The 27,989-nt window shown below is 48.4% G+C and overlaps 10 protein-coding genes across 12 annotated transcripts; 4 read left to right on the top strand and 6 right to left on the bottom strand.

The window, feature by feature from the left end:
• Window positions 1-7: 7 nt before the first annotated feature.
• Window positions 8-2,913, top strand: FVEG_15821 (hypothetical protein). Its single transcript, XM_018905038.1, has 2 exons — window positions 8-2,127; window positions 2,179-2,913. The coding sequence occupies exon 1, from the start codon at window positions 1,555-1,557 to the stop codon at window positions 1,981-1,983; it is 429 nt and encodes a 142-aa protein (XP_018751601.1). The 5' UTR covers window positions 8-1,554; the 3' UTR covers window positions 1,984-2,127; window positions 2,179-2,913.
• Window positions 2,914-3,385: 472 nt separating this feature from the next.
• FVEG_06212 (hypothetical protein) lies at window positions 3,386-5,079 on the bottom strand (the record flags this gene model as incomplete). Its single annotated transcript, XM_018894511.1, has 2 exons — window positions 3,386-4,950; window positions 5,007-5,079. The coding sequence occupies 2 exons, from the start codon at window positions 5,077-5,079 to the stop codon at window positions 3,386-3,388; spliced, it is 1,638 nt and encodes a 545-aa protein (XP_018751600.1).
• Window positions 5,080-6,380: 1,301 nt separating this feature from the next.
• Window positions 6,381-7,812, top strand: FVEG_06211 (hypothetical protein). Its single transcript, XM_018894510.1, has 3 exons — window positions 6,381-6,631; window positions 6,684-7,389; window positions 7,437-7,812. Exons 1-3 carry the CDS (start codon window positions 6,587-6,589, stop codon window positions 7,541-7,543), a joined length of 858 nt encoding a protein of 285 aa, XP_018751599.1. The 5' UTR covers window positions 6,381-6,586; the 3' UTR covers window positions 7,544-7,812.
• On the bottom strand, window positions 7,786-9,356 carry FVEG_06210 (hypothetical protein; the record flags this gene model as incomplete). Its single annotated transcript, XM_018894509.1, has 4 exons — window positions 7,786-8,496; window positions 8,550-8,750; window positions 8,808-9,009; window positions 9,064-9,356. 4 exons carry the CDS (start codon window positions 9,354-9,356, stop codon window positions 7,786-7,788), a joined length of 1,407 nt encoding a protein of 468 aa, XP_018751598.1.
• A 1,926-nt stretch (window positions 9,357-11,282) lies between these two features.
• FVEG_06209 (hypothetical protein) lies at window positions 11,283-14,537 on the bottom strand. Of its 2 annotated transcripts, XM_018894508.1 has the most exons (6): window positions 14,523-14,537; window positions 14,104-14,475; window positions 12,946-13,876; window positions 12,850-12,894; window positions 12,594-12,799; window positions 11,283-12,542 (listed from the first exon to the last, which is right to left on the bottom strand). In XM_018894508.1, the coding sequence occupies exons 3-6, from the start codon at window positions 13,060-13,062 to the stop codon at window positions 11,411-11,413; spliced, it is 1,500 nt and encodes a 499-aa protein (XP_018751597.1). In that variant the 5' UTR covers window positions 13,063-13,876; window positions 14,104-14,475; window positions 14,523-14,537; the 3' UTR covers window positions 11,283-11,410. The 2 variants fall into 2 exon arrangements, with proteins under 2 accessions (XP_018751597.1, XP_018751596.1); XM_018894507.1 differs by having other exon boundaries at window positions 11,291-12,542; window positions 12,946-14,475.
• A 1,567-nt stretch (window positions 14,538-16,104) lies between these two features.
• On the bottom strand, window positions 16,105-17,001 carry FVEG_06208 (hypothetical protein; the record flags this gene model as incomplete). The annotated part of the gene is made up of 3 exons (XM_018894506.1): window positions 16,105-16,482; window positions 16,661-16,779; window positions 16,893-17,001. 3 exons carry the CDS (start codon window positions 16,999-17,001, stop codon window positions 16,105-16,107), a joined length of 606 nt encoding a protein of 201 aa, XP_018751595.1.
• A 228-nt stretch (window positions 17,002-17,229) lies between these two features.
• Window positions 17,230-20,066, bottom strand: FVEG_06207 (thimet oligopeptidase). The gene is made up of 4 exons (XM_018894505.1): window positions 19,946-20,066; window positions 18,945-19,890; window positions 17,791-18,896; window positions 17,230-17,739 (listed from the first exon to the last, which is right to left on the bottom strand). Exons 2-4 carry the CDS (start codon window positions 19,674-19,676, stop codon window positions 17,463-17,465), a joined length of 2,115 nt encoding a protein of 704 aa, XP_018751594.1. The 5' UTR covers window positions 19,677-19,890; window positions 19,946-20,066; the 3' UTR covers window positions 17,230-17,462.
• Window positions 20,067-20,333: 267 nt separating this feature from the next.
• FVEG_06206 (myosin regulatory light chain cdc4) lies at window positions 20,334-21,541 on the bottom strand. Of its 2 annotated transcripts, XM_018894504.1 has the most exons (4): window positions 21,372-21,541; window positions 20,927-21,080; window positions 20,636-20,869; window positions 20,334-20,578 (listed from the first exon to the last, which is right to left on the bottom strand). In XM_018894504.1, exons 1-4 carry the CDS (start codon window positions 21,372-21,374, stop codon window positions 20,550-20,552), a joined length of 420 nt encoding a protein of 139 aa, XP_018751593.1. In that variant the 5' UTR covers window positions 21,375-21,541; the 3' UTR covers window positions 20,334-20,549. The 2 variants fall into 2 exon arrangements, with proteins under 2 accessions (XP_018751593.1, XP_018751592.1); XM_018894503.1 differs by lacking the exon at window positions 21,372-21,541 and having other exon boundaries at window positions 20,927-21,284.
• A 1,724-nt stretch (window positions 21,542-23,265) lies between these two features.
• On the top strand, window positions 23,266-24,133 carry FVEG_06205 (hypothetical protein). Its single transcript, XM_018894502.1, has 2 exons — window positions 23,266-23,477; window positions 23,534-24,133. Exons 1-2 carry the CDS (start codon window positions 23,384-23,386, stop codon window positions 23,899-23,901), a joined length of 462 nt encoding a protein of 153 aa, XP_018751591.1. The 5' UTR covers window positions 23,266-23,383; the 3' UTR covers window positions 23,902-24,133.
• Window positions 24,134-24,328: 195 nt separating this feature from the next.
• Window positions 24,329-27,707, top strand: FVEG_06204 (hypothetical protein). The gene is made up of 3 exons (XM_018894501.1): window positions 24,329-24,755; window positions 24,807-25,210; window positions 25,265-27,707. The coding sequence occupies exons 1-3, from the start codon at window positions 24,606-24,608 to the stop codon at window positions 27,459-27,461; spliced, it is 2,751 nt and encodes a 916-aa protein (XP_018751590.1). The 5' UTR covers window positions 24,329-24,605; the 3' UTR covers window positions 27,462-27,707.
• The last annotated feature ends 282 nt before the right edge of the window (window positions 27,708-27,989 follow it).

The raw sequence follows: 27,989 nt of genomic DNA, 5'->3' as shown, positions 1-27,989 counted from the left end.
TCGGGCACGCCTACACACATTGGACTCAGGTACTGAGAGCCGCCACCAGTAAGCCAAGGATTGATCCTGCGCTAGGGAGAGCTGATGAAATTGAGGGTGTGGTGGCTGACAATTTACAACATCACGAAGCAACTAAGTGAATACAGACAACATCAAAAGAAACATACGGACTAGGAGAAAATGAACAAAGTTTCGTCAGTCTTACTCCCACAACCCATGGGCCCCGTTCCCAAACATCAGCATAAGTGGGGATCGAACATCCAGTCATGCCGAAATGCCGGCCGCCGGCTTACACGGCCTTCCTGATACATTGGTACGGATTGCCTACATTACAATTACGGAGCAAATACCCTCCGCGCTACAACGGATGAGGCCTACGCGGGAACGGGCCGGTCTGACGTAACATGCGGGTTTTCTCTACCAGCCTTGGAAGTGTTTCCGAGTGGTATAAACACGCCGACGGGTAACTAGTCAGGTTGGAAGAAGAACTAACTAGCCGGGCACAACCTGGGGCTGTAACCAGTCGGAGATATGCTTACTCCTATGCAACGCGACGACTAGTAAGAAAGCAGCAGGAACAGGGTCTAAGCCGCGAGGCCAGATCACGGCTTACTCGCTCAGCCCTATGAACTGATCAATCAACGCTAACGGCATCGGTGCCATTGCTGACACGAGGCCTTGATCATTCTACAGTTACTCGACTAGGCAGGTAACGACTCTGGGTATCGAAACACAACACAACGTCTGAAACGGCATTGTTTCTCAACCCTTCAGAAAATCTCCTTTGGAAAATGATAATCTGCAAGGGCACTCATTGAGGACGTCACCTTCAGCTCCTTTCATGACGGTCGTTGGCTGGGTTTGAGCATGTTTATATCAGACGGAGGTTGGGCCTCGGGATCGCGCTCTCGCGCTTTCTTCCAAGTCCGAAGGTTGTTTGACGCATATCAGCTGATGTGGCGTGTATCCCGGTTGTCTTTGAAGACGCTTTATTGTCAAATGATATCTAGGCGGTGATAAGCATTTTGCACTTCTGACCTATAGAATTACATGCCACTCAAATCTCACACATGCTATTTCTTATCTTGGAAAATCTGACTGAAAAATCTCACCCCGTTTGATGGGTTCTTTTGTTTTTCAAGTCGGATTAGTCAAGAACGGAAAGTATGATGAGTTACATAGGCTACATCGAGAGAAGCATGAAGCCCAAGTAACATTCGGCTACAATTCTAGTTGTCAGTCATCTGTGAGGCAATCAGTGGACATATACTTGTTACTAACGTTCTACTTCAAACTCTCAATGTAACTCGGCGGCTGTTATTGGTATTCTTTGCTTTCTATAGCCTAACCAACTTCAGGGGAATTAGATAGTTCCCATTGTTGGCAGCAACCTTGGAACCATTACAACGGATCTAGTCACCCGGAGAGAGAACGCAACAAGTATAAATCGGTCCTAACTCAATCCTATGTCCGCGAACTACTCGCGGATATAAACAAACATCGGCCCCAGATCTCAACGTCAATCTGACAATACCAACAGTGAGTGTCGGCTATATGCTATGCATGAAAGATTACAACCCACCATCTCTAACGAATCGGCCGACTACCACGCACCATCTATTTCACAAGTCTCGAACTCATCTCTGCATAGATAATGCAACATTTGCTGTCAACAGTTTCTTCATGAACCCCATGTCTATCTCTCCAAACGATGTCGCACAAGATTGCGCGCGGCACGGCAAACTTGTTCTCGCCGATCCCGATTCTCTGTGTAACTCGACCCAGAGCCCTTCCGTCTTTCGGTCATTGCTGGCTATGATATCAGTAATCTTAAGCGGGCAAAGAGGAGGCCAGACCTTCCGAGCTGACGAGATGTGCCCCCACGAGTATTTGAGTGGCAGGGCGACTGACGTGCATATCATTGACGGGATACTACGTTGTGATGTCACGACACAACTGCAAGAGTTGGCAGGGAGATGCTAAATGATGCATGTTTCTCTGGTTATATGGATGTTGTGGAGTGTGTTCATGCAGTATCACCAAGAAGTTGTCGACAGGTTGACGATAATCGGACATAGAAGATCCCCCGATCTCATATGCCAAAGCAACTTTAGTTGGTTTCAGTAGGTGAGATGAACATATGGATTCAGTCAACTGCTAAAAGCTGATAATATGCAGAATAAACCACAGAGCTAAGTGGTATGCGAACTTTGCTGTAAGTGTCTCTACCATGACAGCGGAAGCGATCCCAGTCATGACAGTCCAAGCACACAGCAGAATGCAACGCGGTGATCTTGTTATAACCTGTGTATCTTTCCGTATGTCTGGAAGACTCATGTTGGCAATGATCGTAGGTCTTCTCCCCGGTCTCCCAAAACTGTCAAAGCCCCGTTCGGGGAGGTAACAATGAGGGGTTGTTTAAGCTACGCACTGAGACATACAGACGGTATTATATCGGCATATGTTGCAGCTCCGATATGATACGGATATCATATATCGAGTTCTGTTTCAACTGAAACATCAGAATCCCGCCAATCTATTGTTTCGTTTATTCTTGTTAGCGTTTACCCCTGAGCAGGCAAAATTCCTATGCTCCCTATTCCTTACCTGGAGGCAAACGGCATTCTTTGGACGAGTCTGTCTTTGTACTCCTTTATCGGAGATTATATGACACAACATATTCTCTCCTCCAATTCAGGGTCCACGCAGCATAACGCTGCATAACCAAAACCCCTGTCTCTTCCCTCGCCATCAGTTGCCTTTATAGCGTCTCACAACTTAGCGGCGATCTCGAGAGACTCGCTCTTCTCCTTCAATCGGCGGGTAGACGATGGGGACTCTATTTGCGCTCTGCCCAAGGTGCCGAGTTACACAATCTACTTTGTGAGAGGATAACCCCATATCCTGGATGGGTGGCACTTTGATAAAATGATGTGCTTCTCACTTGCAGATATTTCATCTGTCAGATTGACGATCATATGCTTGTTTTCTGGTAACATGTCTCGGTCAAGTCAATGGGGTAATTGATTATGCTGAGGAACAATGTTGATCACCTGGCTCATGTAATGGTCATACTCAACCAAACTGGGAGCCAAACACATGTGCATTGCTTGGACAAAATCAAGCGTAACTATGAAAGATCCAATTCGTAAGGAAAAGCTTTGAGTTATTCGCAACAGAAGATCAACCAAGCTCGGAGTATGCTTGTCCTATATTAGCCACACCTAAGTCCTTTGAGACCCCTCCATTATGACACCAGACCTTCACATACATAGGAAGCATTGTTCGGCCACCTCCCACTTCACAGTTACATCTTAGAAAGACCACTCATAAATCAGAAATGGACCCTCTGATCTACCATCAGTTATAGGCCTGATCGAATAATCTAGGCACCAGTTGTGGTTGTGGTAGTGGCATCAACAGTAGTAGTTGCAGTCGTAGTGCCCGCGGGGCTAGCCGATGAAGTCGTAGGAGTGTCATCGACGGGGGCGCCATCAACAGCAGAGGAAGATGACGTGGTGGCTGCTCCAGTGGCAGAAGCAGTAGGATCAGTAGTAGTGCTTGTAGTACCCGCTGCTACCACGGTTGTGGTAGTGGCAGCTCCAGTAGCTGCGGATGTAGTGTCAGAGGAAGCTGTTGCGGGAGAAGACGTTGAGGCCGAAGCGGCAGCCTCGCTAGTAGCGCTCGTAGTAACTGCTGCTACGACGGTTGTAGTAGTTGCTGCTCCGGAAGCACTGGTTGTGTCCGAAGAAGCGGGGGCCGCTGAAGCGGTGGATGTCACAGTGGCAGTAACAACCACCGTAGAAGTTGAGTCAACAGTATCAGTCACTACAGAAGTCGCATCTACAGTCTCAGTCTCAGTGCTGGTCTCTGTAGATGTCACCTCGGTTGGGGTTACTGTAGCTGTTACAAAGACAGTCTGGGTTGTTGTCACAGTGTTTGTGCTTGTCGCAGTAGTATTGACAGTTGAAGTCACCGTGTCAGTCTGGAAGGCTGTAGCTGTGGTGTTGACTGTTGCGGTAGTGAAGGCTGTGTCAGTCTCGAAAGCAGTGGCTGTAGTATTGACAGTTGAAGTCACCGTGTCAGTCTGGAAGGCTGTAGCTGTAGTGTTGACAGTTGAAGTGACAAAGTCTGTTGCAGTAGTATTCGCTGTTGCAGTCGTGAAAACTGTATCAGTCTCGAATGAAGTTACAGTGGTGTTGACTGTTGCAGTAGTGAAAGCTGTATCAGTCTCGAAAGCAGTGGCTGTAGTGTTGACGGTAGAAGTGACGAAATCCGTGGCCGTGGTGTTTACAGTTGCAGTGGTATCAACAGTTGAAGTAACGAAAGCCGTGTTGGTCTCAACTGTTGTAGACGTGGCATTGACAGTTGAGGTAGCGTTCACCGTAGCAGTGGTGAGAACTGTATCAGTCTCGAAGGCTGTCTCTGTAGCATTGACAGTGGAAGTCTGAGTGACCGTGGTTGAGTTTGTGACGAAGACAACAGTTGTGGCAGTAGCCGCTTCGGTGGTGAAGTCAGTCTCTGTGGACGTGAATAGCACCGTGGAGTTGACTGTAGCAGTCTCGGTGCTGGTCTCGACATCAACCTCGGTGGTCGTGAACACAGCTGTGTTGTTGACAGTGTTAGTCTCCGTGCTGGTGACCTCCGCTGTCTCTGTGATGGTGAAGACAGCAGTAGAGTTGACAGTAGCAGTTGTGGTGGCAACGTCCACATCAGTCTCTGTAGACGTGAAGACGACCGTTGAGTTGACAGTAGTAAACTCAGTCTCTGTGGCGTTGACAGTTGCGGTAGTAGTCGTAGCAATAACATCCACCTCTGTAGAGGTCACCACGGCCGTTGAGTTAACGGTATTGGTCTCAAACACAGTGTCTGTAACGGTGTCGGTCGCCGCATCAGTGATACTCAGCGTCGCGGTAGTAGTCACATCGAGGGTTGCGGTTGCGGTGCTTGCTAAAGTGTTCTGTAAGTAGATGCTCTGTAACTTTCACGACTCTTTTGCTACTTACCCGGTGGGCAGGGGACTGCGAGGGCAGACTCGACTGCCAGAAGGCCGAAGCCCACCAGATTATTGAAACGCATTGCTTGGGGAGAGCTGTGTCGTGTAACAGAGGTTCAAAGGAGGTTGATAGAGAAGCAAGGACCTCACAGGATTCATGAGACTTTATAGAAACATGATCACTTGATCCTGCGAATAGGACGCCTTGTCCGATTGTGTTGTGAGTTGAGGGCCATGGCGTCTACTTCCCCTCAATAATCGGACCATTTAGAAAGTTATTGGCCTCTCATTTTGAGCCTCAAATCTTTCCGGCCAATTCTTGGCTCTCGATTTGTGTTTGTTGTTGAAAAGATGTTTACGGCGTTTACATATTGAGTTGGTTTTGGCCGAGAATATGTTCGATACGGGAAAGAGGCTGATAATACGATTATTTGAATAATGACAATCGATTGCACCTTGTGTTGAGGCTGAACCTTGAGGAACACTCTATGCGAAGATGTTGAACATCTGAGGTTCCCGAGCATATGATATGTTTGGATGAGATTGGAGACTATGATAATGATATTTTGATACAGGCATGCAGTTTCCCAACCTGGAATATTTTTAGAGCCTCTAGACTTTAGAGTGTTCCTTCCTATGTTCTTTGAGTTCTTTGTGATCATTGAGTTGAAGGTTGAGGGAAGGTTGAGGTTAACCGGATTAAAGTGGGACGCCTTCCGTCGTTCGCAAACTGAGTTCTCCGTCCGTTAGGCCCCACCCCGCTCCGGGTCCCGGGTCCTACCTGAATGGTGCTTCTTAACCTAAGGTAGGTAGGTACCTTACCTAAACAGTCTTGTACAAGCACAATTACTTAAGGTAGTTCATTGGGAAATTAAGTTCATAATGCACCTTGTAATTGGGTGTGCTCTCGTATAAAAGTCACCTCTCATGCTTTTATGTTGGCGTTAAACATTCAACGCCGAAAGTCAACAGCTGCGTGGTAGATTTCAACACACTTATGGCCACATGCCGTTCTGTTGAGAGAAGATCAAGCTATAAAAAGGCCAATCAAGGGGCGGATAACGTCTATAGAGTTCGTGGCTTCCAGCTATACACGAAGCAGTTTAATGTCAAGACTATAGAGTAGGTATTAACCTATATCCATCACGTTTTGAAGCATCATTGGCGGTGAGGATAGAATCTATTCGCATTATCTGTTTAATAGTATAATAGTAGGAGAATTCTCGATTGGGACAAGATTGGATAATGCTATCAACTTAATCAAAGACGGAAAGATAGTGTTTCGTCATTCGGACTTGCGGATGCTGACTAAATGAATTAGCCTGCCCCTCCCCCGCGTTTTAGGACATTTAATGAAGCTGTCACCTCAAGTTGAAGCTATCAAGCTACACTCAACATAACATAACACGGTCAAGAACTCACAATCCTTGTATCAACGCCCAAATCTTCTCTCCACTGGCTTTGAATACGCCCGTAACCAATATTCATTATTATATCATTAACTTTTCTGTTGTTAGTGGATAACATACCCGTTGTCTATCGTATCGTCACCTCTATCTTATCCAACCTGAGCTCAGAGAGCCAGAGTCTATGATGACGACTCACGATAGCTTCATCGATGTTCTACCAAATGAAGTATATTTTCCCCGGAAACCATGAGGCATTTTGAGAATTGACTTTCCTTTAGACTCTCACCTCAATCTTAACCCCCTTCTCAACTCAAGATTTACTCTCTTTCGCCCCGATTAACCGCCGCATCTGCTCTCTTGTCACTCGTCTCCTTCACCAACGCCTGCTTCAAGCTGCGCCCCTTCCGGACAATAAGCTTATTTTAGAGTGCTACCACCCAAGTGATCAGCTTTACACACCTTATTTGGCATGTCGCTATCAAGGTATTGTTGGGCAGGACGGCCAGTCCATCAGTGAAGATATGCCCGAGCTGTCTGACCTGAGAGCGTTGTATGCCTCTTATAAGCCCGTCTTCGCTCCCGAGAACCGAAGTATCAAAAGGAGCCGGAGACGTCCCACGGAGGCGCAGCCCTCTGATGATGTTGAAGATGATACCGCCACCCAAGATGTGAACCTTGATGATGGGGAAATGTTCTCTCAGCTTTGTGCCGTTACGAACCTTGTCAAGGAAGGCCCAAGGAGCGGACTGTTCATAAGCCATGTTAACATTGTCGATGGGGTCATCCGCGTCTTCCGAAAGTGGCTCGCCAAGATGGCCAGTAGACAGGATAAATTCCAGTCCGACTCTGAGAATATCATCTGGATTGATACGCACAATACCGTTGGAATACGATTCAGTGTTGCACCGGCAGCATCTGAAACGATGCCACTGATTTCAGGTCCAGATGATGATCCACCAGTTCACTACAAGCTTGTATATGAAGGTATGATTCTAGTTCATGATTGCGTGACATGTGCTGATTAGTGATAGAATTGCTCATAAGAACGAGTAGTCTCCTCATGGCCGTGGAGCAATCTGCGGTGCAGGAAATTGGAAACTCTGGAAAGACTCTTGTGATTCACGGCGCAGCCATGTAACCGAGTCGAGTGTATTGAGACACTTGTAAATGACTGTTTCCCTTTGAGAGTTCAAAGATATGATTTCAGTTCACGTTTCGTGCCACTGACATGTCACTTATTGATGCTCAGTTATTGTCAAGTCTAGAATTCTAGTCTACCTAGATTGCGATACACACATCGCCACTCATCACAAGCCATAAATCTTATCATCGTACATATAGACCACACATAAGAAAAGGGTCCCTTCTAAAAACCTCCCTTCAAAGACTCGTCGATCTCTTGCCCGGCACCTCTCCCATTCTTCGCAGCTCAACGTCACTACCGGAGTCTGTGTCGTCCAGGAAACTCTCGTCGCTTCTTCCAACATGCTCATCATGCTCAACCCGTGTCTCGATCATCTCTCTATCCAGGGCCTGAGGGTGGCGTAGGTTTCTGTACCACTCTCGAAGAGGTTTCCCACTCGTCACAAAGAAGATGACCGCGTTCCAGAGCCCTTGGAGGGGAAGGACGGCGGCCGTGGCGACGTGGTACTCGTAGGGAGAGGTACCGACGAGCCAGCTGTGGATGCGGTTCAGACTGCTCGGGATCCAAGTCACCAGCACACTAAGGGCGAAAAGGAAACTCGTGCGTAAGTACGCCCGCTTGATGGGATCGTCGATGACGAATTTGTTGATGGTTCGGTTTGTCGCTGATGCTATGCGACGGAGAGGGGATATTCTAGTTCGCTCTCGCTCTCTGCTGTCAATACCAGGAGATATAGAGGTCGAGAAGTAGTGACTGTGGGATCCCTGCACAACTTGTGGGTTCTCGTCAAAGGAGACCTGAGGTGACGATGGACCAGCAGTGTAAGCGGGCTTAGGTTCACTGGGGAGCTGGTTCGCTGAGGGTGTCGAGTGAACGACCTGGACTTCGGTGACGATAGTGCCGTAGAAGCAGTCTTGAGGGACCGACAGGAACTCGACTTGGCGTTGCTGTTAAATGTTAGCTGGATAGTCTATGTTATGTTTGTGTCAGGCAGACTTACAGCTTGGGGCTGGGGTGGCTCAACGGGGGCTGGCTCTCTGCTCCTTGAGGCAGTCAAACTCCTGAGTTGGTTCCGAGTATGGAAGACATGATATCCAACCATGAAGTAGAAGATGATCGAACCAGCAATACAGACCCAGACGAGCATATAGTAGGTATATATACGGATGCCTTCCCAGTCCTGGTTAACCCAGCACCAGATCTGTCATCGAGTCAACAAACAATGCCCCCTTTGTTCTGATACCGAGGGCAGACTTACAGTGGCCTCACCAAACACAAGGCCGCGGTTGGGGGTTCTAACCACAAGCAACGCCATGGCAATAGCAAAAGGTCCACCGTAACAAATGAGACAATATATCCACCACCATCTTCGGAATGAGTCGGGTTTGGCGCGGAAGAAGAAGACGAGGAAGACGTTGAATGCCATGGCCAGAGACCACCAAGGATCAGACTGCATGAACCTATACGAGGTCAGTGATAACAGAATGAGAATGAGATTATGACAGGCAACTCACATATGAAACATGAAACTCTGTGCCTGACAAAGAGGTGAAGCGACGCCTAGTTCCAACCCATCCAAGGCGATGATACTCGCAACACTGGCACCAACATTCGCGACGCTCGCAAACACGATAAAGGTGTTTTGAACATTTCGAACTTTGGGCACAAGCGCATACGCGACGAAGATACAGAGGACAGCGACCAAGCTGACAGAGCCTCCTATTCGCTCAAACAGCACCAGCGTTGTCCTCTGAGTCGGCTCGAGTTCAACGGGCATGCCTCTCTTCGTGAAGAACTGGTGACTCATTTTTTATAGGTGGTGTTTTCTCGTTTCCCGAGTCCCCGAGTAAGGGAGTGGGGGAGCGAGTGCAAGAAGCAAAAGGAATGATTGGTATGAAGCAAATAAAGGCGAAAGATTGAGAATAAAGAGAGTGGAAGAGAAGAGAGGGAGAGGGAGAGGGAGAAGGAGAAGAGGAGGAGTGAGGTGAAGTGAGGTGATGTGAAGGAGTGTCAAGTGATGTCCTTTTTTGCGTAACTTGTTCAAATGTACAAGACGAGAAGAGAAATGAGCGATACCACAAGAGAGTGTGAGAGGGAAAAGAGAAGAGAAGAGGGATAACAATGAATGGTTTGAGAGAGTCGTCCAAAGAGGGCCAAGGTCGAAGCGTCGTGTTACATTAACACGATGCAAGCACCCGCTTCTGCCGTTGCCGTTAGACGAGGGATCTTTTGCCTCTTTATGTTTTTGGACTGTGAAAGGATGATTGTCCTTTCTCGACAAGCGAACACTCGGTAGAGAGAGAGAGAGAGATGCAGACTACAATAGCCAGCCTGCTGGTTAGAGCGTATTAGTTTGACCAAACATGTCATATACACATTCTCTCCCTTGGCTCTGCGACTTGCCTTTTTCTCATCTGCCAATCCTTTCGAGTTGTCGTCCTCCAGGAGAGAGAATATCAGATATTGAGTAAATGTGTGTTGTGTCGTCTCTTTTGAAATCCCACCAACGCTTGAATTATAATGTTGGCTAAAGTAGGCTTTGCAGTGTCAGTGACACTGACACTGACACTGATGGCCAAAGCACCCTCTCTATCTCTTCTCCCTCTAGAAGACACAACACAACCCAAGATATCCTGCCTCTTGAGAACCAAGACGTCACCAGCTGTTAATCACTGTCAGTCACTATCACGCTCATATCGACCAACACCAACTTTATACTAATCCACCAACACCCATTTGCCCCAGATTCTCATCCCCAGATTTGTCCCATCTCCCGTTTATAGTCTCAGGCTTCAACCAAAACGGTCAGCCCTTACCAAAAGCGGTGATTTGATAGGGCTAATACTCGACTCCTTCTATGCAGTGTTGGTCCTCTCTATGATCCAAACACACAAACAAAGCCGCCCCCCTGAACGAGTCTCGACGTTGCATCTTCCACCCCGCGATCTGATGCTTGGCCTTGGCATCGCCTGTGCGTTTCGTTAGTCTCGATCTCCAAATATGGAGGCAGATGAGATGGCATTGTCCCAACTCTCAGCCTCCCCGGACTCGGAGAGACCTAGCTTCTCCTAACTAAATCGAAATGAAGAGTCCCAGCTGAGCTAACATTGATTTGATTTTTAACCGAGCTTCAGTCCCATTCAATTGCGGTGAGAGAGGGGAAAGAGAAACATGGGCTTCAATTTCAAGGCTATAGCTGTAAGCTCCCGTGGGCTGAATCAGAGTGTGACATCACCAGCACCTTTCTCGGCGCAGACTCGAGCTCGATCAGCCCTTTACTGTACCCGCTGACGAGGCTTGGATCTCTTTCGTTTGGAGCTGGGCTAATTATGAAACGTGGCGGGTGGCTGCTGCGACAAACAATAGCCTTGATCCAATTACTCTGCTCATCCAATGCATGTCTAGGCAATATCTATGTCTGCATCGCATAGGCTATTCTATTTCAGGTACGGGTCCGGCTTGGTATAGGTCAGCAGATCGATCTGCATATTTGCCCTGTTTGTTTGTGTGCTTGCTTGCTTGCTTCTTTTCTCTGGCGTCTGGCTGGCTGAATCTCAAATCAGGCTCTGGAATGCTATGCTCACCTACTTTTCTAGAACATACAAAACTCATTCAATTGGCTATCTCAAAGACAAACCCACAGCACAGCTTCTCACCTGTAGCTCTCGCGTGAGAGAATTATGCACACAGCCGTCACAAAATTGCAGAGAAAAGAGACAAGTGAGCAAGTTAAGTTAATGGATCGATTGAGCTCAGCGCCACTTTACAATCTAGCTAACAAAAGAGCTCAAAAACTATAAACCCTGTATAATACCATCCACTACTAACAATCCTCCTGTTTCTGACGCATCGTAAAAATCATTACAGTGTGTAGAGGAAATCGGGTCGCTTATCTCCCATCTCATGGATCTCCGCCTCAGACTTGCCCTCCACAAGGTGATCCCGCTCACCAGCCAACCGCGCCTTGTTCTCACGCGAGAGCAAAACATACATCAACAGACTTCCACAAAAGATACCAGCAAACATGTAGGCAAGAACGGTTCCGTGTCCTGGGTAGAATCGTGGACCGTTGATGAAGACGTTGCTGCTCACAACACCGTTGAGGTTGCCCCATCCTATGACAAACCCAAGAGTGATGCCTCGCTTGTAAACACCCTCAACATTGTTGGCGACCCAACTGATGGTGATTGGAATGACAGGGTAGATACCCAGGGCACCCAGGAAGCAACCAGTGTACTGAATAGCAGGGTTGGTAGAGGCGATAAGCATGATGAAGCCAGCCATACCGACAGGGGCAGCACACAGGTTGAAGATGCCTCGCTTGTTGAGTCTGTCGGAGTACATACCAACGCAAATAGTAACAACTGCGGCCAAAGCGTAGGGTGGTACGCTGAGAAGCTGGTTCTTGACAACGGCCTTCTTGTCGGTGAAGGCCATGTTCTGGATGATGGTAGGCAGGAAAACGCTGAAAGAGTACAGGGGCATCAGGGGTCCCATGTAGATGAGCATCCCGCAGTAGGTCTTCCAGTCGGTAATGGACTGCCAGAAGTACTTCATCTTGAATTGTTCGTCCTGGGCAGAAGATTGCTTGTCGGCGGTGAGTCGATAGATGACACGAGCTCGTTCCTCTTCGGTGATAAACTTGGCATCGGTAGGGAAATCGTGGACCATCCAGAACGAGATGATGCCAACAATCATGGTCATGAGACCTTCAAGGATGAAAATCCATGCCCAGCCGGCAATACCGGCGACGCCATCCATCTTCTGGATAGCAGCAGCCAAGAGACCACCGAAAGAACCGGCGATAGCTGCAGCTGAGAAGAACCACGCAGCACGAGCACCGAATTCGGATCGCTTATACCAACAGGAAAGGTAGTAGTTAATTCCGGGGAAGAGGCCGGCCTCTGTGACACCAAGGAACCATCGAGCAGCCATGAGGCCGTCCCAGGTCTTGACGAAGCCCATTCCCAGCATTGAGGCACCCCAGAGGACCCTGAATACGAATTAGTTGTGTGCTAGTGGTTTACTGAGAGTTTGAACTCACATGATTGCAGGAATGAAGATGGATGGCTTGGACCATTTGAGAAGGACATTGGCAAGAGGCTCAAAGACAGCGTATGAGATGTAGAAAATGGTCAAAGTCAGGTTAAAATGGTGACTGTCCATATGTATGTCATCCATTAAACCAGCTATCTTTGCATTTCCGATATTGGTTCGGTCGAGGAAGCAGATGAGGTAAAGAAGGCAGAGCTGGATCGTGGTTAGTAGGTTACATGTTATATGAGGCAGAGTTGTCATACCCAAGGAACGAGTTTCATATCAATCTTTCGAAGCAATTTCTTCTCCTGAAACCTTGTTAGTGTAGGTCATCAAACATTTGTTTCAATGCCACTTACAGCTTCCCTCGCCTCTTCTTCAGTAAATCCAGCATAAGGGTCATTAACACCAGCAAGATCAACCTCCGAGGTAGAGGCCTTCTCCTCCAAAGTTTCCTTTCGATCGTAGTCGTTCATGATGAGGAAATCCAAAATACAATCGAAGAATCTGATAGGCAAGGGTCCTAGGCAAGGTAATCTATCGTAGGATCACACGAGAAGGTGATGGGTGGAAGTAGGGCCGGCTTCTAAAAAAAACGTGGTGGGAAGGAACTGATAGAGGACAACGGATGCAGATAAGCAACCAGCCGAGACAGAAGGGGAGGAAGGAACCTAAGAATGGGAGGCTCAAAAGAGGAGGAAGGTGGTATCTGAGCAACAGAGCCTCGTCAATGTAAGAGACAAGACAGAAGGAGCTGTAGGGCCAAATCAAGTCAAGTATGGAAGGCAATGCCCGAACCCCAGACGCGGGAGTGACGGTGCAGGTGCAACAAGGGGGAAAGAAGGAAACCCTCTTATTTGCGTAGTATCAACGAGGCGAGAAACGGGAGAAACGAAACAAGCAAAAGAAGAAGCAAGTTTCCAATTCTAATCCTGTTTCTTTTCTTGGTGATAGTTGTAGATGCTTGGCTGTTCTGGTAGGATATCTCTTTCGAAAAACCTGGGGAAAGTGGCCCTTTTAATAGTCAATTCTTCTAACCTCCCCCAGGCTTGAGTCTAGGTATATCCTAGGAAAGCCTCACTTCTCAACGTACTAGGTAGTTAGACCCCTAACTCGGCGTGTGGAGAAGTTGGGCGCCCACGTTTCTCGTCTTGAGCCAACTATGGAGGGATGATAGTCTCGTTAGTGCGGAGAGGAAGGAATTGGAGTAGTATGCAACCATAACATCAACCCTTGGATTCCCTTGTCTCCTCCGTTTGCCCGTCCGTTTACTGCAGCCGACTACCTATACTAACCGGCGAACCACATGTCAGAATCTGTTCCTTCTCGATGTATCTCTCCTCCACATTTACAGGGTATTGAAAATCTCTTATGTCTCAGAGGGGGAGGGGGTGTAAAGAAATACTCGCCGCATGAGAATCTTGGGAATCTCGCTTTTCTTTTCCCTCTTGCGGGGGGCTTGGGGTCACCTTTACAGGGAATACAATCCTTGCACTTGCACGCCTTCATCAACTTACATCCATTGTCCTTGACTTGATATGACTTGACTTGAATTAATTGAAAATCAGTATGGAGCCCGGCAGATGGGCCATGTAACGCCAAACGTGACGCTGATTTTTGTCTTTTTCTTTCCTTGTGTTTCCGAGGGGCGGCCACGCGAGATGGCGCTCTGAGCGTGTTGGGCCATGTAACTCATGTACGAGGTGTGAGCCGTGATGAAGGGAAAGGTGAGAGGTGAGAGAGGAATAGAGAGAGTCGGGTCAGACTAGCGAATATGACCACTAATTGATTTACAAGGTAGTAGATCATCAGGTTTTTTGGTGTAGGTAGTTTCGTTAGTGTCAATCACTAAGAATCTCCAATGCCAAGTTGAAGTTTATTTTCCCCAACTTTCTTATTGATCAGCGCCGTGTCTTCCGAGGACCAACGCACTAACATAGTAAGATAGAAATTGATGGGTGTACATGTAGTACCATTATTTCGAAGCCTGCTGAAATCGAATCGTGCATGGCATCTCATCTCATGTAGTGTAGTGTCATGTAATGTCATGTTACTGTGTCCCCAGATGAAAGACCTTGTGTTCAGAGATGACGGGGGACGGGCCATGTCATGTCATCCCATTCTTGACACAGACGCAAACATGTCCCTAAAGAGATTCAGAATCTAATTATGGGGCTCACTGATGATCGACTAAACTGTTTGTTCACATCCCTATCCGCATCCCTCCCTACATTGCCATTGCCTATTATCTTGCGTCGGATCCGCTGTTTGTCACTATGCATTAGGTCCAACTATCAGAAGCACGTCTTTTAAAACTATCCTTGTATCCCCTCATCAGTCCCAGTCCTTCTCTCCTCCCGCTACTCTAAACACAGCCAAGACTTTGTATCTCCATTCTCAACGGCACTTTGGGTTTCCCCTCTTCTCACGGACAACCCAATTAGCATACTCTGATATGATCACTCCCCAAGCCAAGATCGTCAGCCAGGAACAAGGAAGAGCTCATGGCTTCATTCTAGGCCTGTATTCTCATACTAACAGCTAACTAACTAGTAAATCGCATTAAACACTTTTGATTAAGGCCAACGAATCAGAGGCTCTCAAATATGTTTCGTGATACAAACCAACCTTCAAAAGGCTATTCGTTCCCTCCTTTAGTCTCCCCTCCCACGGTATAGCACGGTCCAGTCCCGGTGTTTGCTCCGCACGCTACGGTCTTCCCGCCGGTCCCCGCCACGGTCTTCCCGCCGGTCCCCGCCACGTTTTTTGGGAGTGACATCGCCTGGAACATCAGCCCGCCAAAAAAACATTTTGGAGATGGTTTAGCGCTAGGGAACCTGCATATGACGCTTCATTTCTGGAGCGTGCCCTGAAGCGAGGAAGAGAGTCTGTCCAGTCGTGCTCTTTTGATTCTTCAGCCACGCCGTGGATGCCGTTATTACAGCATGCGAGAGCAGGTAAAGACGGTGAATAGATATTTCAGCTCGGATACGTACATGTTGAAATGAAGATGTGCAAGGCGCAGTATAATAGTTGACTGAATATACATCAGTGGCTGCTTTGTAATGGGACAAGCAGTAGGCTATCTCTCACCGGTCAAACAGTCCAAATATCTATCATATTTCCACTTATTCTAGGCAGCAATGAAATACAATGCATTATCAAGTATCAAGTATCGGATAATAATCAATTGTATTTTGATATGATAACAGCATCTCATCGTCTACAACGCCCTCAGCATTACCCCATCTTCCCCGCAATCTTCAACTTAGACTACCCGTTCCCCCACTCAAGCCATCCATACCAGAACTTTAACCCATCTCCAGCTTCTCCGCAGATCCCCTTCGAACTCAAGCTCAAACCCTCAAGATACAATACAAACCGCGTCATTTTGGTCTGTCCCCCTCCGCCTCGTCTTTCAAATTCTCAATTCCTACTGGTTCTTCAATCTCTTCCCCTCAGGGATCTTTGGAGTGGTCTGATGAAAGGGAACCGGCGGCGCGGAGGCCAAAGCCCGTTCAACGCCGTAGCGCCCGGCTTAGTCCCCGGTAGTTGAACATTCCGGATACCTTCTCCAGGCAAAGTGAGTTGATGAAGCCATCGCGGCGGCCGCGGGAGTCAGCCACGCGGAGATCAAGCGCCGTTTTCTCACCTCCACACGGCTCCGGATCTCCCCGTTGATGATGTTTCCCCAGAATCACTTCATGACAGACCAGGTATTCCCCAGGATCTGAGCATCTCAGTATGAACTCGGGACGGTGATGCCTCGGCATTGTGAATCTCACTTCCCCACGATTCTTGACAATGTATTCCTTGCTGTTCGAGATCCTGGGAGTGATGCCACAACGTAGTGAACTAGGCCGTTCAAGGCCATTTGAGGCACTTGACTCAGGATACTATGAGTAGGTATCGCGGATGAGCAAATCTAGACGACACCATCCAACTTACAAGGTGCCAGGTGAAAGGTGAGGAAGTTGTCCGAAACTCTGGTACCTTATCCTAGGAAACAGCCCCTTATTTCGATACACTATTGACTGAATGTAACCACAATCCTTCCAGTCAGATTTTTCTTACAGACTCCTTGGCATTGGATTTCTCGACATCAGTCCTCGGCAAGCGTTTGTTCTCGTTCTGTATTTCCAGCCAGCAATTTCGAAGAGTCTGTGCTCCTGAATCTTGAATGCCTCTCCTTTCTATCCATGTTACAGTTAATACAATACTTTAATTAGGCCACTCCCTGTGCTTCCAATCAGCTCTTTCAAATCGATTTCAACAAGTTAAGCTTAAATAAGCGCTCCTATCACACTCGTAAATCCTGACCGAAAGGCAGCCTGCAGGCCACGATGTACTCCAAGGCTATTTCCCAGCAACGGCTGATTGTATTCGATAAACGCAGCTGAGTTCTCATTTTCCATTCTTGCGAGGATCGTATTTCTAATTTCATATTACTAGTTCTCTACTTGGCGAAAACGCTGAGTTACACCACACTAATACCGTACAACACCACTATCCATGCAGCCAACCTTGCATCTACAGCCCGTCCAGTAACAACATTAGAGTGTGGTCATTGCATGGCCAATCTCCAGGCACAGCACCAAGGTACCCAGATCTACGGCGCGGGTAGCCGCAAGATACGAGATTCTGTTCTCGTATATCACTGCATCCATTGAAAACCAAGAACTTGGTACTATTCTCGTGCAACACTTCCACGTGGGTTATCGAAAAACATTCCGAGCTGCGATACTTTCACGGCATCATTCCTTTTGTCTGACCAATCGCTGACGGTTTATTCTCTTCTGCTTCGCTGACTTTGTTTGATACGATAAAATATTGTCTACGCGGCTTTCTTTTCTCCGTGACTATCTTCCAAGGCCATCTACGCGGATGAAGAAAGTCCAAGCTCCTTGTAGAAAGCTTCCGAACTAGGCTCCCGGCCCAAGAACTCCCTCAAGAATTCCAACTCAGGAATACTTCCACCTCTCTCGAGAACGGTATGGCGATATCGGCGACCCTCCTTGCCGTCCATTGGGTTCTTGGCGAAGAACGAGTGGAACATGTCGAGCGAGAACACCTCTGAGTAGAGGTAGCCGTAGTAACCAGCATCGTACCCGCCGATGAAGTGGCCAATGCCGGCATGCCTGTTACCCCATTCACTACATTCAAGTTAGTTTAACAGTAAAAGTTCATCTCCAGTAGGTACTTACAGTCCTTCGCCCAGATCCTCAGGGCCCTTGGTGCCAGATATCTCATGCCTAAGGGTGTTCCAAACTCGGCCGGCATTGAGCTTTTTGACAGCCTCATGAGACTCGGGCGTGTGCACAGTCATGTCAAAGAGTCCAATGACGAGCTGTCCCAGTGCACCTATAGCGGAGTTGAGGCGCTTGGTGGAGACAAGCTTCTCGATAAGCTCGTCGGGAATTTGCTCCTGAGTCTCCCAATGCTTGGAAAGCGACTTAAGAACGCTAGGTGTCCAGCACCAGTTCTCCAGCATTTGAGATGGGGCTTCAACAAAGTCAAGCACCGTAGAAGTTCCGTGGAAGTAGCTGTAGCGGGTACGGCCAGCTAAGTCGTGAATGCCATGGCCCAGCTCGTGGAACAGGGTCACAACCTCGTGATGCTTGAGCAGAGAAGGTTTCTTTGGTGAAGGCTTGCTGAAGTTGCAAACAAGAGCAGTGACGGGGTAGTGCTTCTTGCCATCCTCGGTGACATAGCCAGGCTCAAGGTTGAAGTTGGCGTTGTGGCCATACTTGTTGTCTCGGGGGTGAAGATCCAGGTACAGATAACCATTGAAGCTTGAGCCCGAGGCCTCATCGTCCCACACGCTGTAGATCAGAACATCCTCATGCCACACAATGTCTTCCGCCTTGCCAGTGGGGCTGAGCCTCGCTCGCTCCTCAGGCTTGAGCTCGACAAACACGAAGCCGAAAATCTCCTCGAAAATCTTGAGCATACCGGCAAATGTCGACTCAACAGGGAAGTACTGCGAGATTGCGGCTTCGTCAACACTATACTCCTTCTCCTTTTGTATTCTGGAGTAAAACGATGTGTCCCACATGTAGAAGCTGTCGTCAAATGAAAGGCCACGCTCCTCGTAGTCCTTCTTCTTGTACTCTTTCAGTGCGTTGATCTCCTTCGCACCACCTTCGGCCAGTCTGTTGCGAAGATCGTCTAGGAAAGTGCGAACAGCAGCAGGAGTCTTGGCCATCTTTTCTTCAATGCGCAGAGCGGCATGGTTGTCGTAACCGAGAAGGCGAGCGGCCTCATCTCGGAGGGCGATGATCTCTTGGAAGATAGGAACATTGACATTCGCCTGAAGGTTCAATTAGCAGGGATTTTGGAGTTTTGTTGGTTGTCTCACCTTGTTGGATTCCGCAATGGTGTACTTGCGGCGAGTATCGGCATCGATAGCATACTTGATAAGAGGGAAGTAATGGTTATACTTAAAGGACAGCTTGACCTTGCCCTCATTTTCACCAGTGCCCTTCTCCAGTGAATCAATGTCAATGTCGTCAGAAGGAACTCCCTTGAGTTCCTCGGGGGTAAACCAGATGGCACCCTTCTCTTCGTTGAGGTTTTTCTGAGCCTTTATCTCAAGCTCGCTCAGACGCTTCTGGATCTCTTTGAAGCGGTCTCGCTTAGGACCAGCGGGCAGTCGAAGACCGTTGCGAATGTACTTCTGTCGCTCTTTCTCAAGGACGTGCGCCTGCTCCTTGGTGAGATCCTGAGATGCTCGGTTGGCGTAGGCAGCATCGACGGCGTTGAAGACATCCTCCCGCATGTTACACTCTATGCCGAAGTCATTGAAGGCACTCTCGGCTTCAGTAGAGGCATCGCGAAGCTCCTTGTTGGTGGAAACATGGTGGTAGAAGGTCAGAATGCGTCTCTTGGTGGCAGCCAAGTTTTCGTCAATGAGGATGGGCTCAAGCACATTGGCAAAAGAGGCCTTGTCGGCAGTAACATTGGCAGTTACAGAGTCCAAAACATTCTTGGTAGCATCGCAAAGCTTCTTGGTATCGGCAGCGATCGATTCGGGGGTGGCGGTGAACAGAGGCGGTGCCTGAGGAGGGTTACGATACTTGTCGGGAGCCATTGTGCTAGTAACAAGCTGTCTTCGTGATAGAATAGTTCGTGGGGCTTGGAATCTGAAGTGATTCACTAAAGAGCCGAGACGAGAGAAGGCTCGTGAGGAAGCCAGAGTGACGGCGACGAGAAGGATGAAGAGAGAGAGTAGGAGGAGGAGGGGTCTGCGGGAAGCACGCTTATCCAGCTTGGATATAAATATGATGGACGGGCTCGGGATGTTTCTTTGGGATGTTAGCCGATTGGCTTGATGATGGATGATTGAGGCAACCTACCTACAGTTGAAAGAGGGGCTTATGCTCTGAGACTAAGTCGATTGATCCGTTTCTAGGCGTCAAAAGCGTTGAAGAGGCGTTACTGAAGATGCAGCAAGATGGGGCGATACCTTAAGTGAAGGTGCAGCTAAAGGTAGAGCTCCTTCGTGGACCCGCTTATGGGTGGAAAACGCGGGGCAATCGGATGCGGTGTCATGATCAGGGCGGCTAATGAGTTATCATGTGCTATGATTATGGCATAATTTAGGCTTGAGGCCATAATTGTCTAATCGATATGTGAAACTGTTTATGTAACAGAAGCGAGAGTTAGTTGGGGTTGTTTATACCTGTCGTCATGAGCTCAAGTCATGCATGATCTTCACCAAAAGACACCGCAAAAGACACCGTCAAAGCCAAGGCACATAGAGCTTCATTTCTAGACTCCCTGTTCCCCTAAGTAGGTATCTACGAAAATCCAACATGCTAGTGCGTCGCGAATGCGCAGCAATAATTCATCATTTCAGCGTTCCCATAGCCGATTTCCATCCATATCCATAATCAATCAAACAAGCAAACGCCGGTCCGTCAACGCATATGCATAACCTAACCCGCCCATATCTGTACATTGTCTAGTTGGCGAGAATGGTTCGCACAAGGTCTGTTTATATCCCATTAGCTGCTTGTTTCATTGGATATCGTGTACTGCAGAACTTGCCTGTGTAGTTGACCTGGCCTGAGCTGGTGTCAACGGCCTTGAGGAGCTCATCGACCTCCTCATCAGTCATCTTCTCGCCCAGGTTTGTCAGAATGTACTTGAGCTGGCCGACGCCGATGAAACCCGTCATATCCTTATCAAACACTTGGAAACCGCGGCAGTATTCCTCAGGCTCGCCAGGGTCGCGGAAACCGCCGGGGCGGTTCAAAACACGCTGGAATGTCTCAAAGTCGACTGTATCGCCAGCGTCAGTTATGCGCTTTTAAATCGCATCGCAGGGAGTAAACTCACATTCACCACCGACATTCTTCTCGAGGTCCTGGATCTCAGCGAGGGTGGGGTTCTGGCCGCAGGCGCGCAGCAGATCACCAAGGCTGTCAACAGTGACACGGCCATTTCCGCGCTTGTCGAACAGAGCGAAAGCCTCCTTGTAGTTGGTAGAAGCCTGAGAATCGAACTTGTTAGAAGACATGATTGCTTGTTTGATTGATTTCGAGGTTCGAGTGTATGTGGGAAATGCGTTCTGAAGAATGCGATTGAAAGTGTTGCTGCTCGGTAGTTGTAGAAGTATGCAAGATGCAGGTAAAAAAAAAACCAAGGCTTGTGCCGGGCGAGCTGAAGCAAAACCAACTTCCAACTTATTCGGGCGACCACACCAAACTGTCGAATCAGAGGGCGGGGTGCATTGTTTACGTGGGCGAAGAAAGGGGTGTCCGGGGCAACTGAGCTCACTCACCATTTTTGGTTTGTTTTATTAGAGGGGTCAACGTTGACGTTAGTGGGTGTGGGTGTGTGTGGCTCGTTGGTTTGGTGACACAACAAACAGTGCTACAACGGTCGAGAGATGTCTTTGAGATGGTATTAGAGAGCAGAAAATGGTGTTGAGAGGTTGAGTGATGAAGAAAGAGGAAAAGAGGGCCAAGATTGCATCTCGTTTGCATTTCCTCTCCACGCTCTGGCCTCCCTGGGCTCTTTTCCCATACACTGACGGGGCAACGGGGTCATCCTAAGGTATGGGCCAAAGTCAGCCAGGCCTGTAGGTACGGAAAAGGTCTGACCATTCCTATACTAGCCCAGCCACCAAAGCTGTCTACTTAATTATGTCCTTTGTCTGCTAATGCCGTTTGGCGGTGAAACTATTGAAACCGGAGTAAATAATGCAAGGCCCCTTTTGGATGAATCAAAGTTATGTCAAACATCGGCCCAAGAGGTCTCTCGACATAAAAATCAACTGCCGAAGTCGCAGCTCTCACTCATATTTCAATGTCTTGGTAGAAGCTCTTCCTGGTGAGGCTATCGTGGCACTGGACGGAATTCATCCCTCCAAATGCCGCAGAGCCTCACAAGGACCCTTAGTATTAAATAGTCAATTAAGGCTGCCAATACTTGGCTACACTCTACAATGATCCAATAACTTGGTTTCATGTTTCCCTTTATGAGAGCTAACGTAGAACAAATCTCCAAATTACTATTGTTTACTCTGTATCATATTCTTGGATCCATTTCCCTATATTCGTCGCTACGAGGCTTCATCTCGTCTTTGTACGCGGACAAACAAACCTCTTTAGTTGACACCCCGGAGCCTTTTATTTTGAAAGACACGTGCCGTCATGTTTTTGAGTGGCCCTTGTGCGCCAATTCACTGAATGAAAACTCTATAGACTATCTGTTCTGGCGACTCTATGTCGGGATAGCCTCGATATTCTGTGTCTATACGGAGGCCTGCTTAACTTATCATACCTTTTCCGTGATGAGTTGAAGCCAACTCCGACAAGATGCCCTAAGCTTTCCAGACCCTGAGATTACTGCTACCTTTCATATGACATTAAAATTTACAGAACGACGTCATTGTAGTCGCTTAATCTCTTTTTGAATCCATCATGGGGGTTTCATTTCATCCCGCGATCCTGGAAATTATCTCTTGGCTGAGTCTTCCCAGCTTTGGCTAGCATCATTCAGGTCCTGGCTAATAATGAAGCTTATCGTAGATCTTGTTCGCTTGCTAACTACCGATCATGATCTGTGCCATGTTGTATTTCATGATTCAAGGTCATCTTTGGTTACCCTGAACACTGAAGTCTCAGTGGTTTGCAACGGACCAAAATAACATTTCTGACACAAGGGTAAATTCAATGAGGTTTTTAGTAGACTATATTAGCTAATCTACACTGACGGCATACTTTCTTTCACGTTGTTGTCTATTCTGTCTTTGAAGTGTTAAATTAATTAGAGCTGGTTTTTATCAGTGCATGATTCCCATCTGTCCATCCACCCGAAAGCATATGCTTTAGTTTGACAACCCACGTAACTCACCCTATAGTTCATAAAATAAGCTCAAAGATTTTCAGTCCAAAGTTTTATCAACATCCCTCTTGGTAGATGGCCGTATCATTCGACTCAGTTGACACCTACATGTGACGTAGTACACAGCTTTCCAACGGCGGAGTCAATTCAACAATCTCCTAGGAGATACATTTCCTGTACGAGGGAACTTGCCCGAATGTGGAGTTGATCCAGTGACAATGGCGTTTCATATGGAAGGTGCCTCGTGATTCGTCTATAGACTTCGAACACTGCAATGATTTATAATGTCCAGTTTAATGGGCAATCAGTTGTAAGTGTGAGTGTGAGTGAGCTATTGCGTCTTAAGTAGAGCCCCGCAATGACCTTTATCCTCGGCACAAACTCACTTACAGCATCATCAAGCACTTGTTTCTTCAACATTGAGCAACATACATTATCTTGAAAATGGCGACTGAGGCTACTGTTCGCAAATTCTTTGCATCGTCCGCTTATGCTGTGGCTGGTGCCAGCTCCAACCCTGCCAAGTTCGGACACCGCGGTAAGGCTACCTATTCATTGTGTGTGATGGTACCTCGCTAATCAAGGAACTTGTAGTCTTTGCTTGGTATCTCCATCATGACTTACCAGTAACTCCCATCAACCCGGGCTCAGAGACCATCAACGCTTTGAACAAGGACCACCCTACTGTTCCTAGTGTGACCGCTCTTTCAAACCCTACGCAGACATCTCTGTCAGTCATTACTCCACCAGCAGCGACCCTAAAGGTGCTTCAGGAGGCAAAGGAGAAGGGAATTCCGTCGGTGTGGCTGCAGCCTGGCAGTTTTGACGATGCTGTCCTCAAGTTTGCCAACGCTCCTGGGACGTTTGAAGCTGTTGTTGCTGGTGATGGTGGCCGAGGCCATGAGGGATGGTGTATCTTGGTTGATGGTGAGCGAGGACTGAAGGCTGCTGGCAAGCTGTGATAGATCAATGTACAGGGTGTCAAGTCATGATTGACGAGTCAGGTTATTACGATTTACTTGCCAATTTTGCTTCTTCTTATGTGATTGATGGTAATGCTCAGAGTATATGGAGTACGGAGTAGCCATTGGGCCAATTGAATGATAATAATAGGTAGGTATATATCGACTTAGGGATATCTCGGAATAGACAGTCGTCTAGTTAACCCCAACATCATTGAAATATTTTCGCCTGATACTCACCGTATAAAGTGCTGTATTTCCCAAGGCCTCTATTGGTGACATAGGGCCCTAAAGCCCATGGATGTTTAGATCTCTGGGGTTGAGTCGCTGGCAGGGATCCACCAAAGTAAACAAACGCGCCAGGACCCACCCCGACACTCTGCGTTGCTTGACTTGGATAGACTAGATCCTCGCTCGCTACGATCACCTCTAATTCAATTCCTTCCACCAACAACCGTCTTTCACCGTCATTCAGTTCTATTGTGTTGACGCAGCGCGCGCCCTTGTTTTCGAGTTGAACATATCCTCTCATGAGCGCGATTATCTATTCTATTTTCTCTTTTTCTACGTCTTCGACCGCTCGCTAGCTGCTGACTTAGTAGACCAAGCTTTCTCTCCAATTTGTTTGCCCACAATCGAAGCATCGCGTCTTGTTTTAAATACCCTTGACTGACCGCGCTTTCACGCGCAACACTACAACAACCATGTCATTTGACGACGTCACAGACCAATTCATCACATACGAGAGCCGTTTGGCCTCCTTCCACAAGAACTCCAAAAAGCGAGGTTCTACAACGAGCGGAAGGGGCACAAAAGCTCTGAATTGGCCACACAAGAGCATCACACCCGCGAGCGTACGATGACCACGATATTTGCACCATAATAATCCGCTGACAATGCTGTAGCTCGCCCGCGCTGGACTTTTCTTCAATCCTACACCAGAGAACCCCGACAATGCCACATGTTTTCTATGCCACAAGGGCCTCGACGGCTGGGAAGCAAATGACGACCCTCTCCTCGAGCACCTGAAGCATGCTCCCGAATGTGGCTGGGCGGTTGTCGCAGCGATTGAAGCCGAGGTCGGAGATTATGCGCAACAAGATCCTGATCAACCATACATGAAGGATGCTCGAAAGGCCACATTTGCTGGAAGGTGGCCCCATGATTCTAAGAAGGGATGGAAGTGCAAAACCAAGCAGCTGGTCGACGCAGGATGGAAGTACACACCGACTGAAGACTCGGACGATATGGCCACGTGCACCTACTGCCAACTGGCCCTCGACGGCTGGGAGCCTGGCGACAAGCCTCTGTGAGTATTGCTCCTTCGTTTCCCATATCGCGTCGACTGACCGGGTGTCTACAGAGATGAGCATTATAACCGATCACCTGGCTGCCCATTCTTTATTCTTCTCGAAGAGAAGCAGTCTACTAAGAAGTCTGGCCGAAGCAAAGCTGGACGCGCATCCAAGGCCTCGCGATTGTCTGCGCAATCAGTCGCTACAGTCGCATCGGAGGTGACCTCGATCAACGAGTCTACAGCTGCCATTGAGGACAGCGTCTTGACAACAACTTCGACTACACAGGGCGGAAAGAAGACAAAGGCTCGCAAAGCGACTTCGAAAGGACGAAAGACAAAAGCCAAGAAGGAAGCACCCGTCGAGGACGTTGAGGCATCCATTGAAGAAGAAGAGGCACCAGTGACAAAACCTGCTCGAGGACAGAAGCGAGACAGTGCAGCAGTGGAAGACGCCAGTAGCATGGCCATGTCTCCACCGGGTAAGAAGCGTGCCACGCGGAAAGGTGGCAATGTTTCTGTAAATGAGTCGACATTGCAACAAGACGAGTCGGTTGATGTTACCGAAGTCTCTGTCTCTAAGAAGGGCGGGAAGAAGAAGACGACACGTAAGGCGTCAGCCAAATCTTCTCGCACCGTATCATCAGGCTCTGCGACTTCGGAAGTGGTGACTTCTGGGTACGAGGCAACTCCTGGAACATTCCCTGACGATGATGAGATTGAGCGCCAACTCGAAGCAGACCTTGAGAGACAGCTTACCGAAGACGAGGAGATAACCGCTGACTCTGATTCTGAAAGACGTCAGAGCAAGAAAGAGAAGGGAGAGAAGGCAGCAAAGGCTGAGAAACATGAGTATTCCCGAGACTATGCCATGCTCAATCCCGAGCCAGTGGAGCCGAACGAAGACGATGTTGATAACGAACTTCGAGCTTTACAGGCTGAGATGGAGGTTGATGAGGAGCCAGCACCTCAGCATGAACCCCAACCAGAGCCAGAAGTCGAACTTGAGCAGATGCCTGAGCCTGAACATCAGGAATTGCATATCCCCAAGAAGGGTCGAAAGGCTGGAACTAGAAAGGCTTCCAAGCAGAGCAAGTCTACGAAGGCCAAGGCGGCACCTGAGCCTGTTGAGGAAGATGAAGCTGAGCCCGAGAAAGCACAGCTACAGGAACACGAAATGCCAGAGGAAGAGGCCACACGACCAGAAGCAGAGACCCAGATCGATGAGACAGCCCACGACGATAGTCTTGTTAGCACTGACACTGTTGTCAAGAAGTCTAATAATTCTCGCTTGAGTACAGGCAGCCGAGGGCGTGGACGCCCATCCAAGGCATCCCTTGCCTCGAGGGCTTCCGCCAATGATTTGGAGCTAGTTGAAGCGCCAGAAGAAGCTACTCCAGAGCCTGCTGAGGAGCAACCCACAAAACGACCCCGGGGACGTCCTTCCAAGGCTTCATTGGCATCTCGTCCATCTGCTGGACCTGACGAGAGCCAAGTGAGTGAAGCGGCCCCTAAACGTGGTCGTGGACGTCCTTCGAAGAAGTCACTGGAAGCTCGGAGATCGATGGAAGCAGCGGCGAGCCAGGAATCCACACAGCCCTTCACACAACCGGTTGAAGAGCGCATGCAAGAGGACGTCGAAGTCTACGCGTCTGAGGAACAAAAGGACGAAAGGCCACCTTCTTCCCGTGTTGTATCGTTTGAATCGGCGCAGGCATCTCCCGCACAACAGCCTATGCCATCATCACCACCCGCAAGCTCGGCTCACCTGGCGAACCCGCCATCTACCCCTGGGAGAATCATTTCTCCCGCGCCATCGGCTCGACAAGCAGCCATCTCACCCTCTCAATCACCCCAATCCTCTGACGCCGAGAACCAACCGCCCTCTTCCAGACTTACCACGAGTTCCAATCCCAAGAGAGTAGCACTCGCACCCGTGAACTCTACGCCAACGCGCTCGTCACCATCCAGGCGCAACGTGATTGCGGGACTCCGCAGCACGGCACCATGGACAGAGTTGGATCTCGACGCTGTTTTCGGAACACCGTGTGTCAACCCAGACAAGGAGAACGGCGTAGAACGATACCTTAAGCAGGGACAGACTTTGACGTCACCCGAGAAGCAGATGACAGTGCAAGAGTGGATCTACTACAATGCTTCAGAGGCCGAGAAGAAGCTGAAGTATGAGTGCGAGTCGATTGTCAACCGATTTGAGAGTGAAGGATCAAAAGCAATGCGCGTGCTTGAGGGACTGGTTGTGGAATGAGACATGACTTTCTAGACAGATGAATGACGGATGGCAGGCAAAAGCTGGATACGATACATACACAGACACAGACTCTGACTATTGCTCTTTGATGTAACTTAGTTAATGTGCATGACAAACAAGCTCAGGAATGACGGCGTTGGTTGGGATGAACATGATGAACTTTTCTCAGATACTGGGTTTTTGTTAATGAATGAAAGAAGGAAAAAAGACTCTTCATTTCCTATTCGATTGTTTGAATTCAGCCTTTCATGTCGTCACATTTCTAGAGATCGACGCCGTTCTTTCAGGAACCATCCGCAGATCTCTACGTCAAAGCCTCTACGAGATTGACTCTACACTACAGCCGCAACTATGAGCTTCAGCATTCCACACAGAAGCCATGCCGAAGAAACTAGGACATGCTATTTTTCTGAGAGGCTGATCAGCGTAGATAGCCGCCACTAGACGTTCGGTGCCCCTTGCATTCCAGGCTAAAAGCCCAGAACCCTTAAGGGTTCAAACTTTGCCTTTTCCGTCCGAGATCGC

Source organism: Fusarium verticillioides, chromosome 2 (assembly GCF_000149555.1).
Source record: "Fusarium verticillioides 7600 chromosome 2, whole genome shotgun sequence".
Classification (NCBI taxonomy): Eukaryota; Fungi; Ascomycota; class Sordariomycetes; order Hypocreales; family Nectriaceae; genus Fusarium; species Fusarium verticillioides.
The sequence above is the reverse complement of the archived record's forward strand: the minus strand, read 5'-3'. Positions and strand labels throughout refer to the sequence as shown.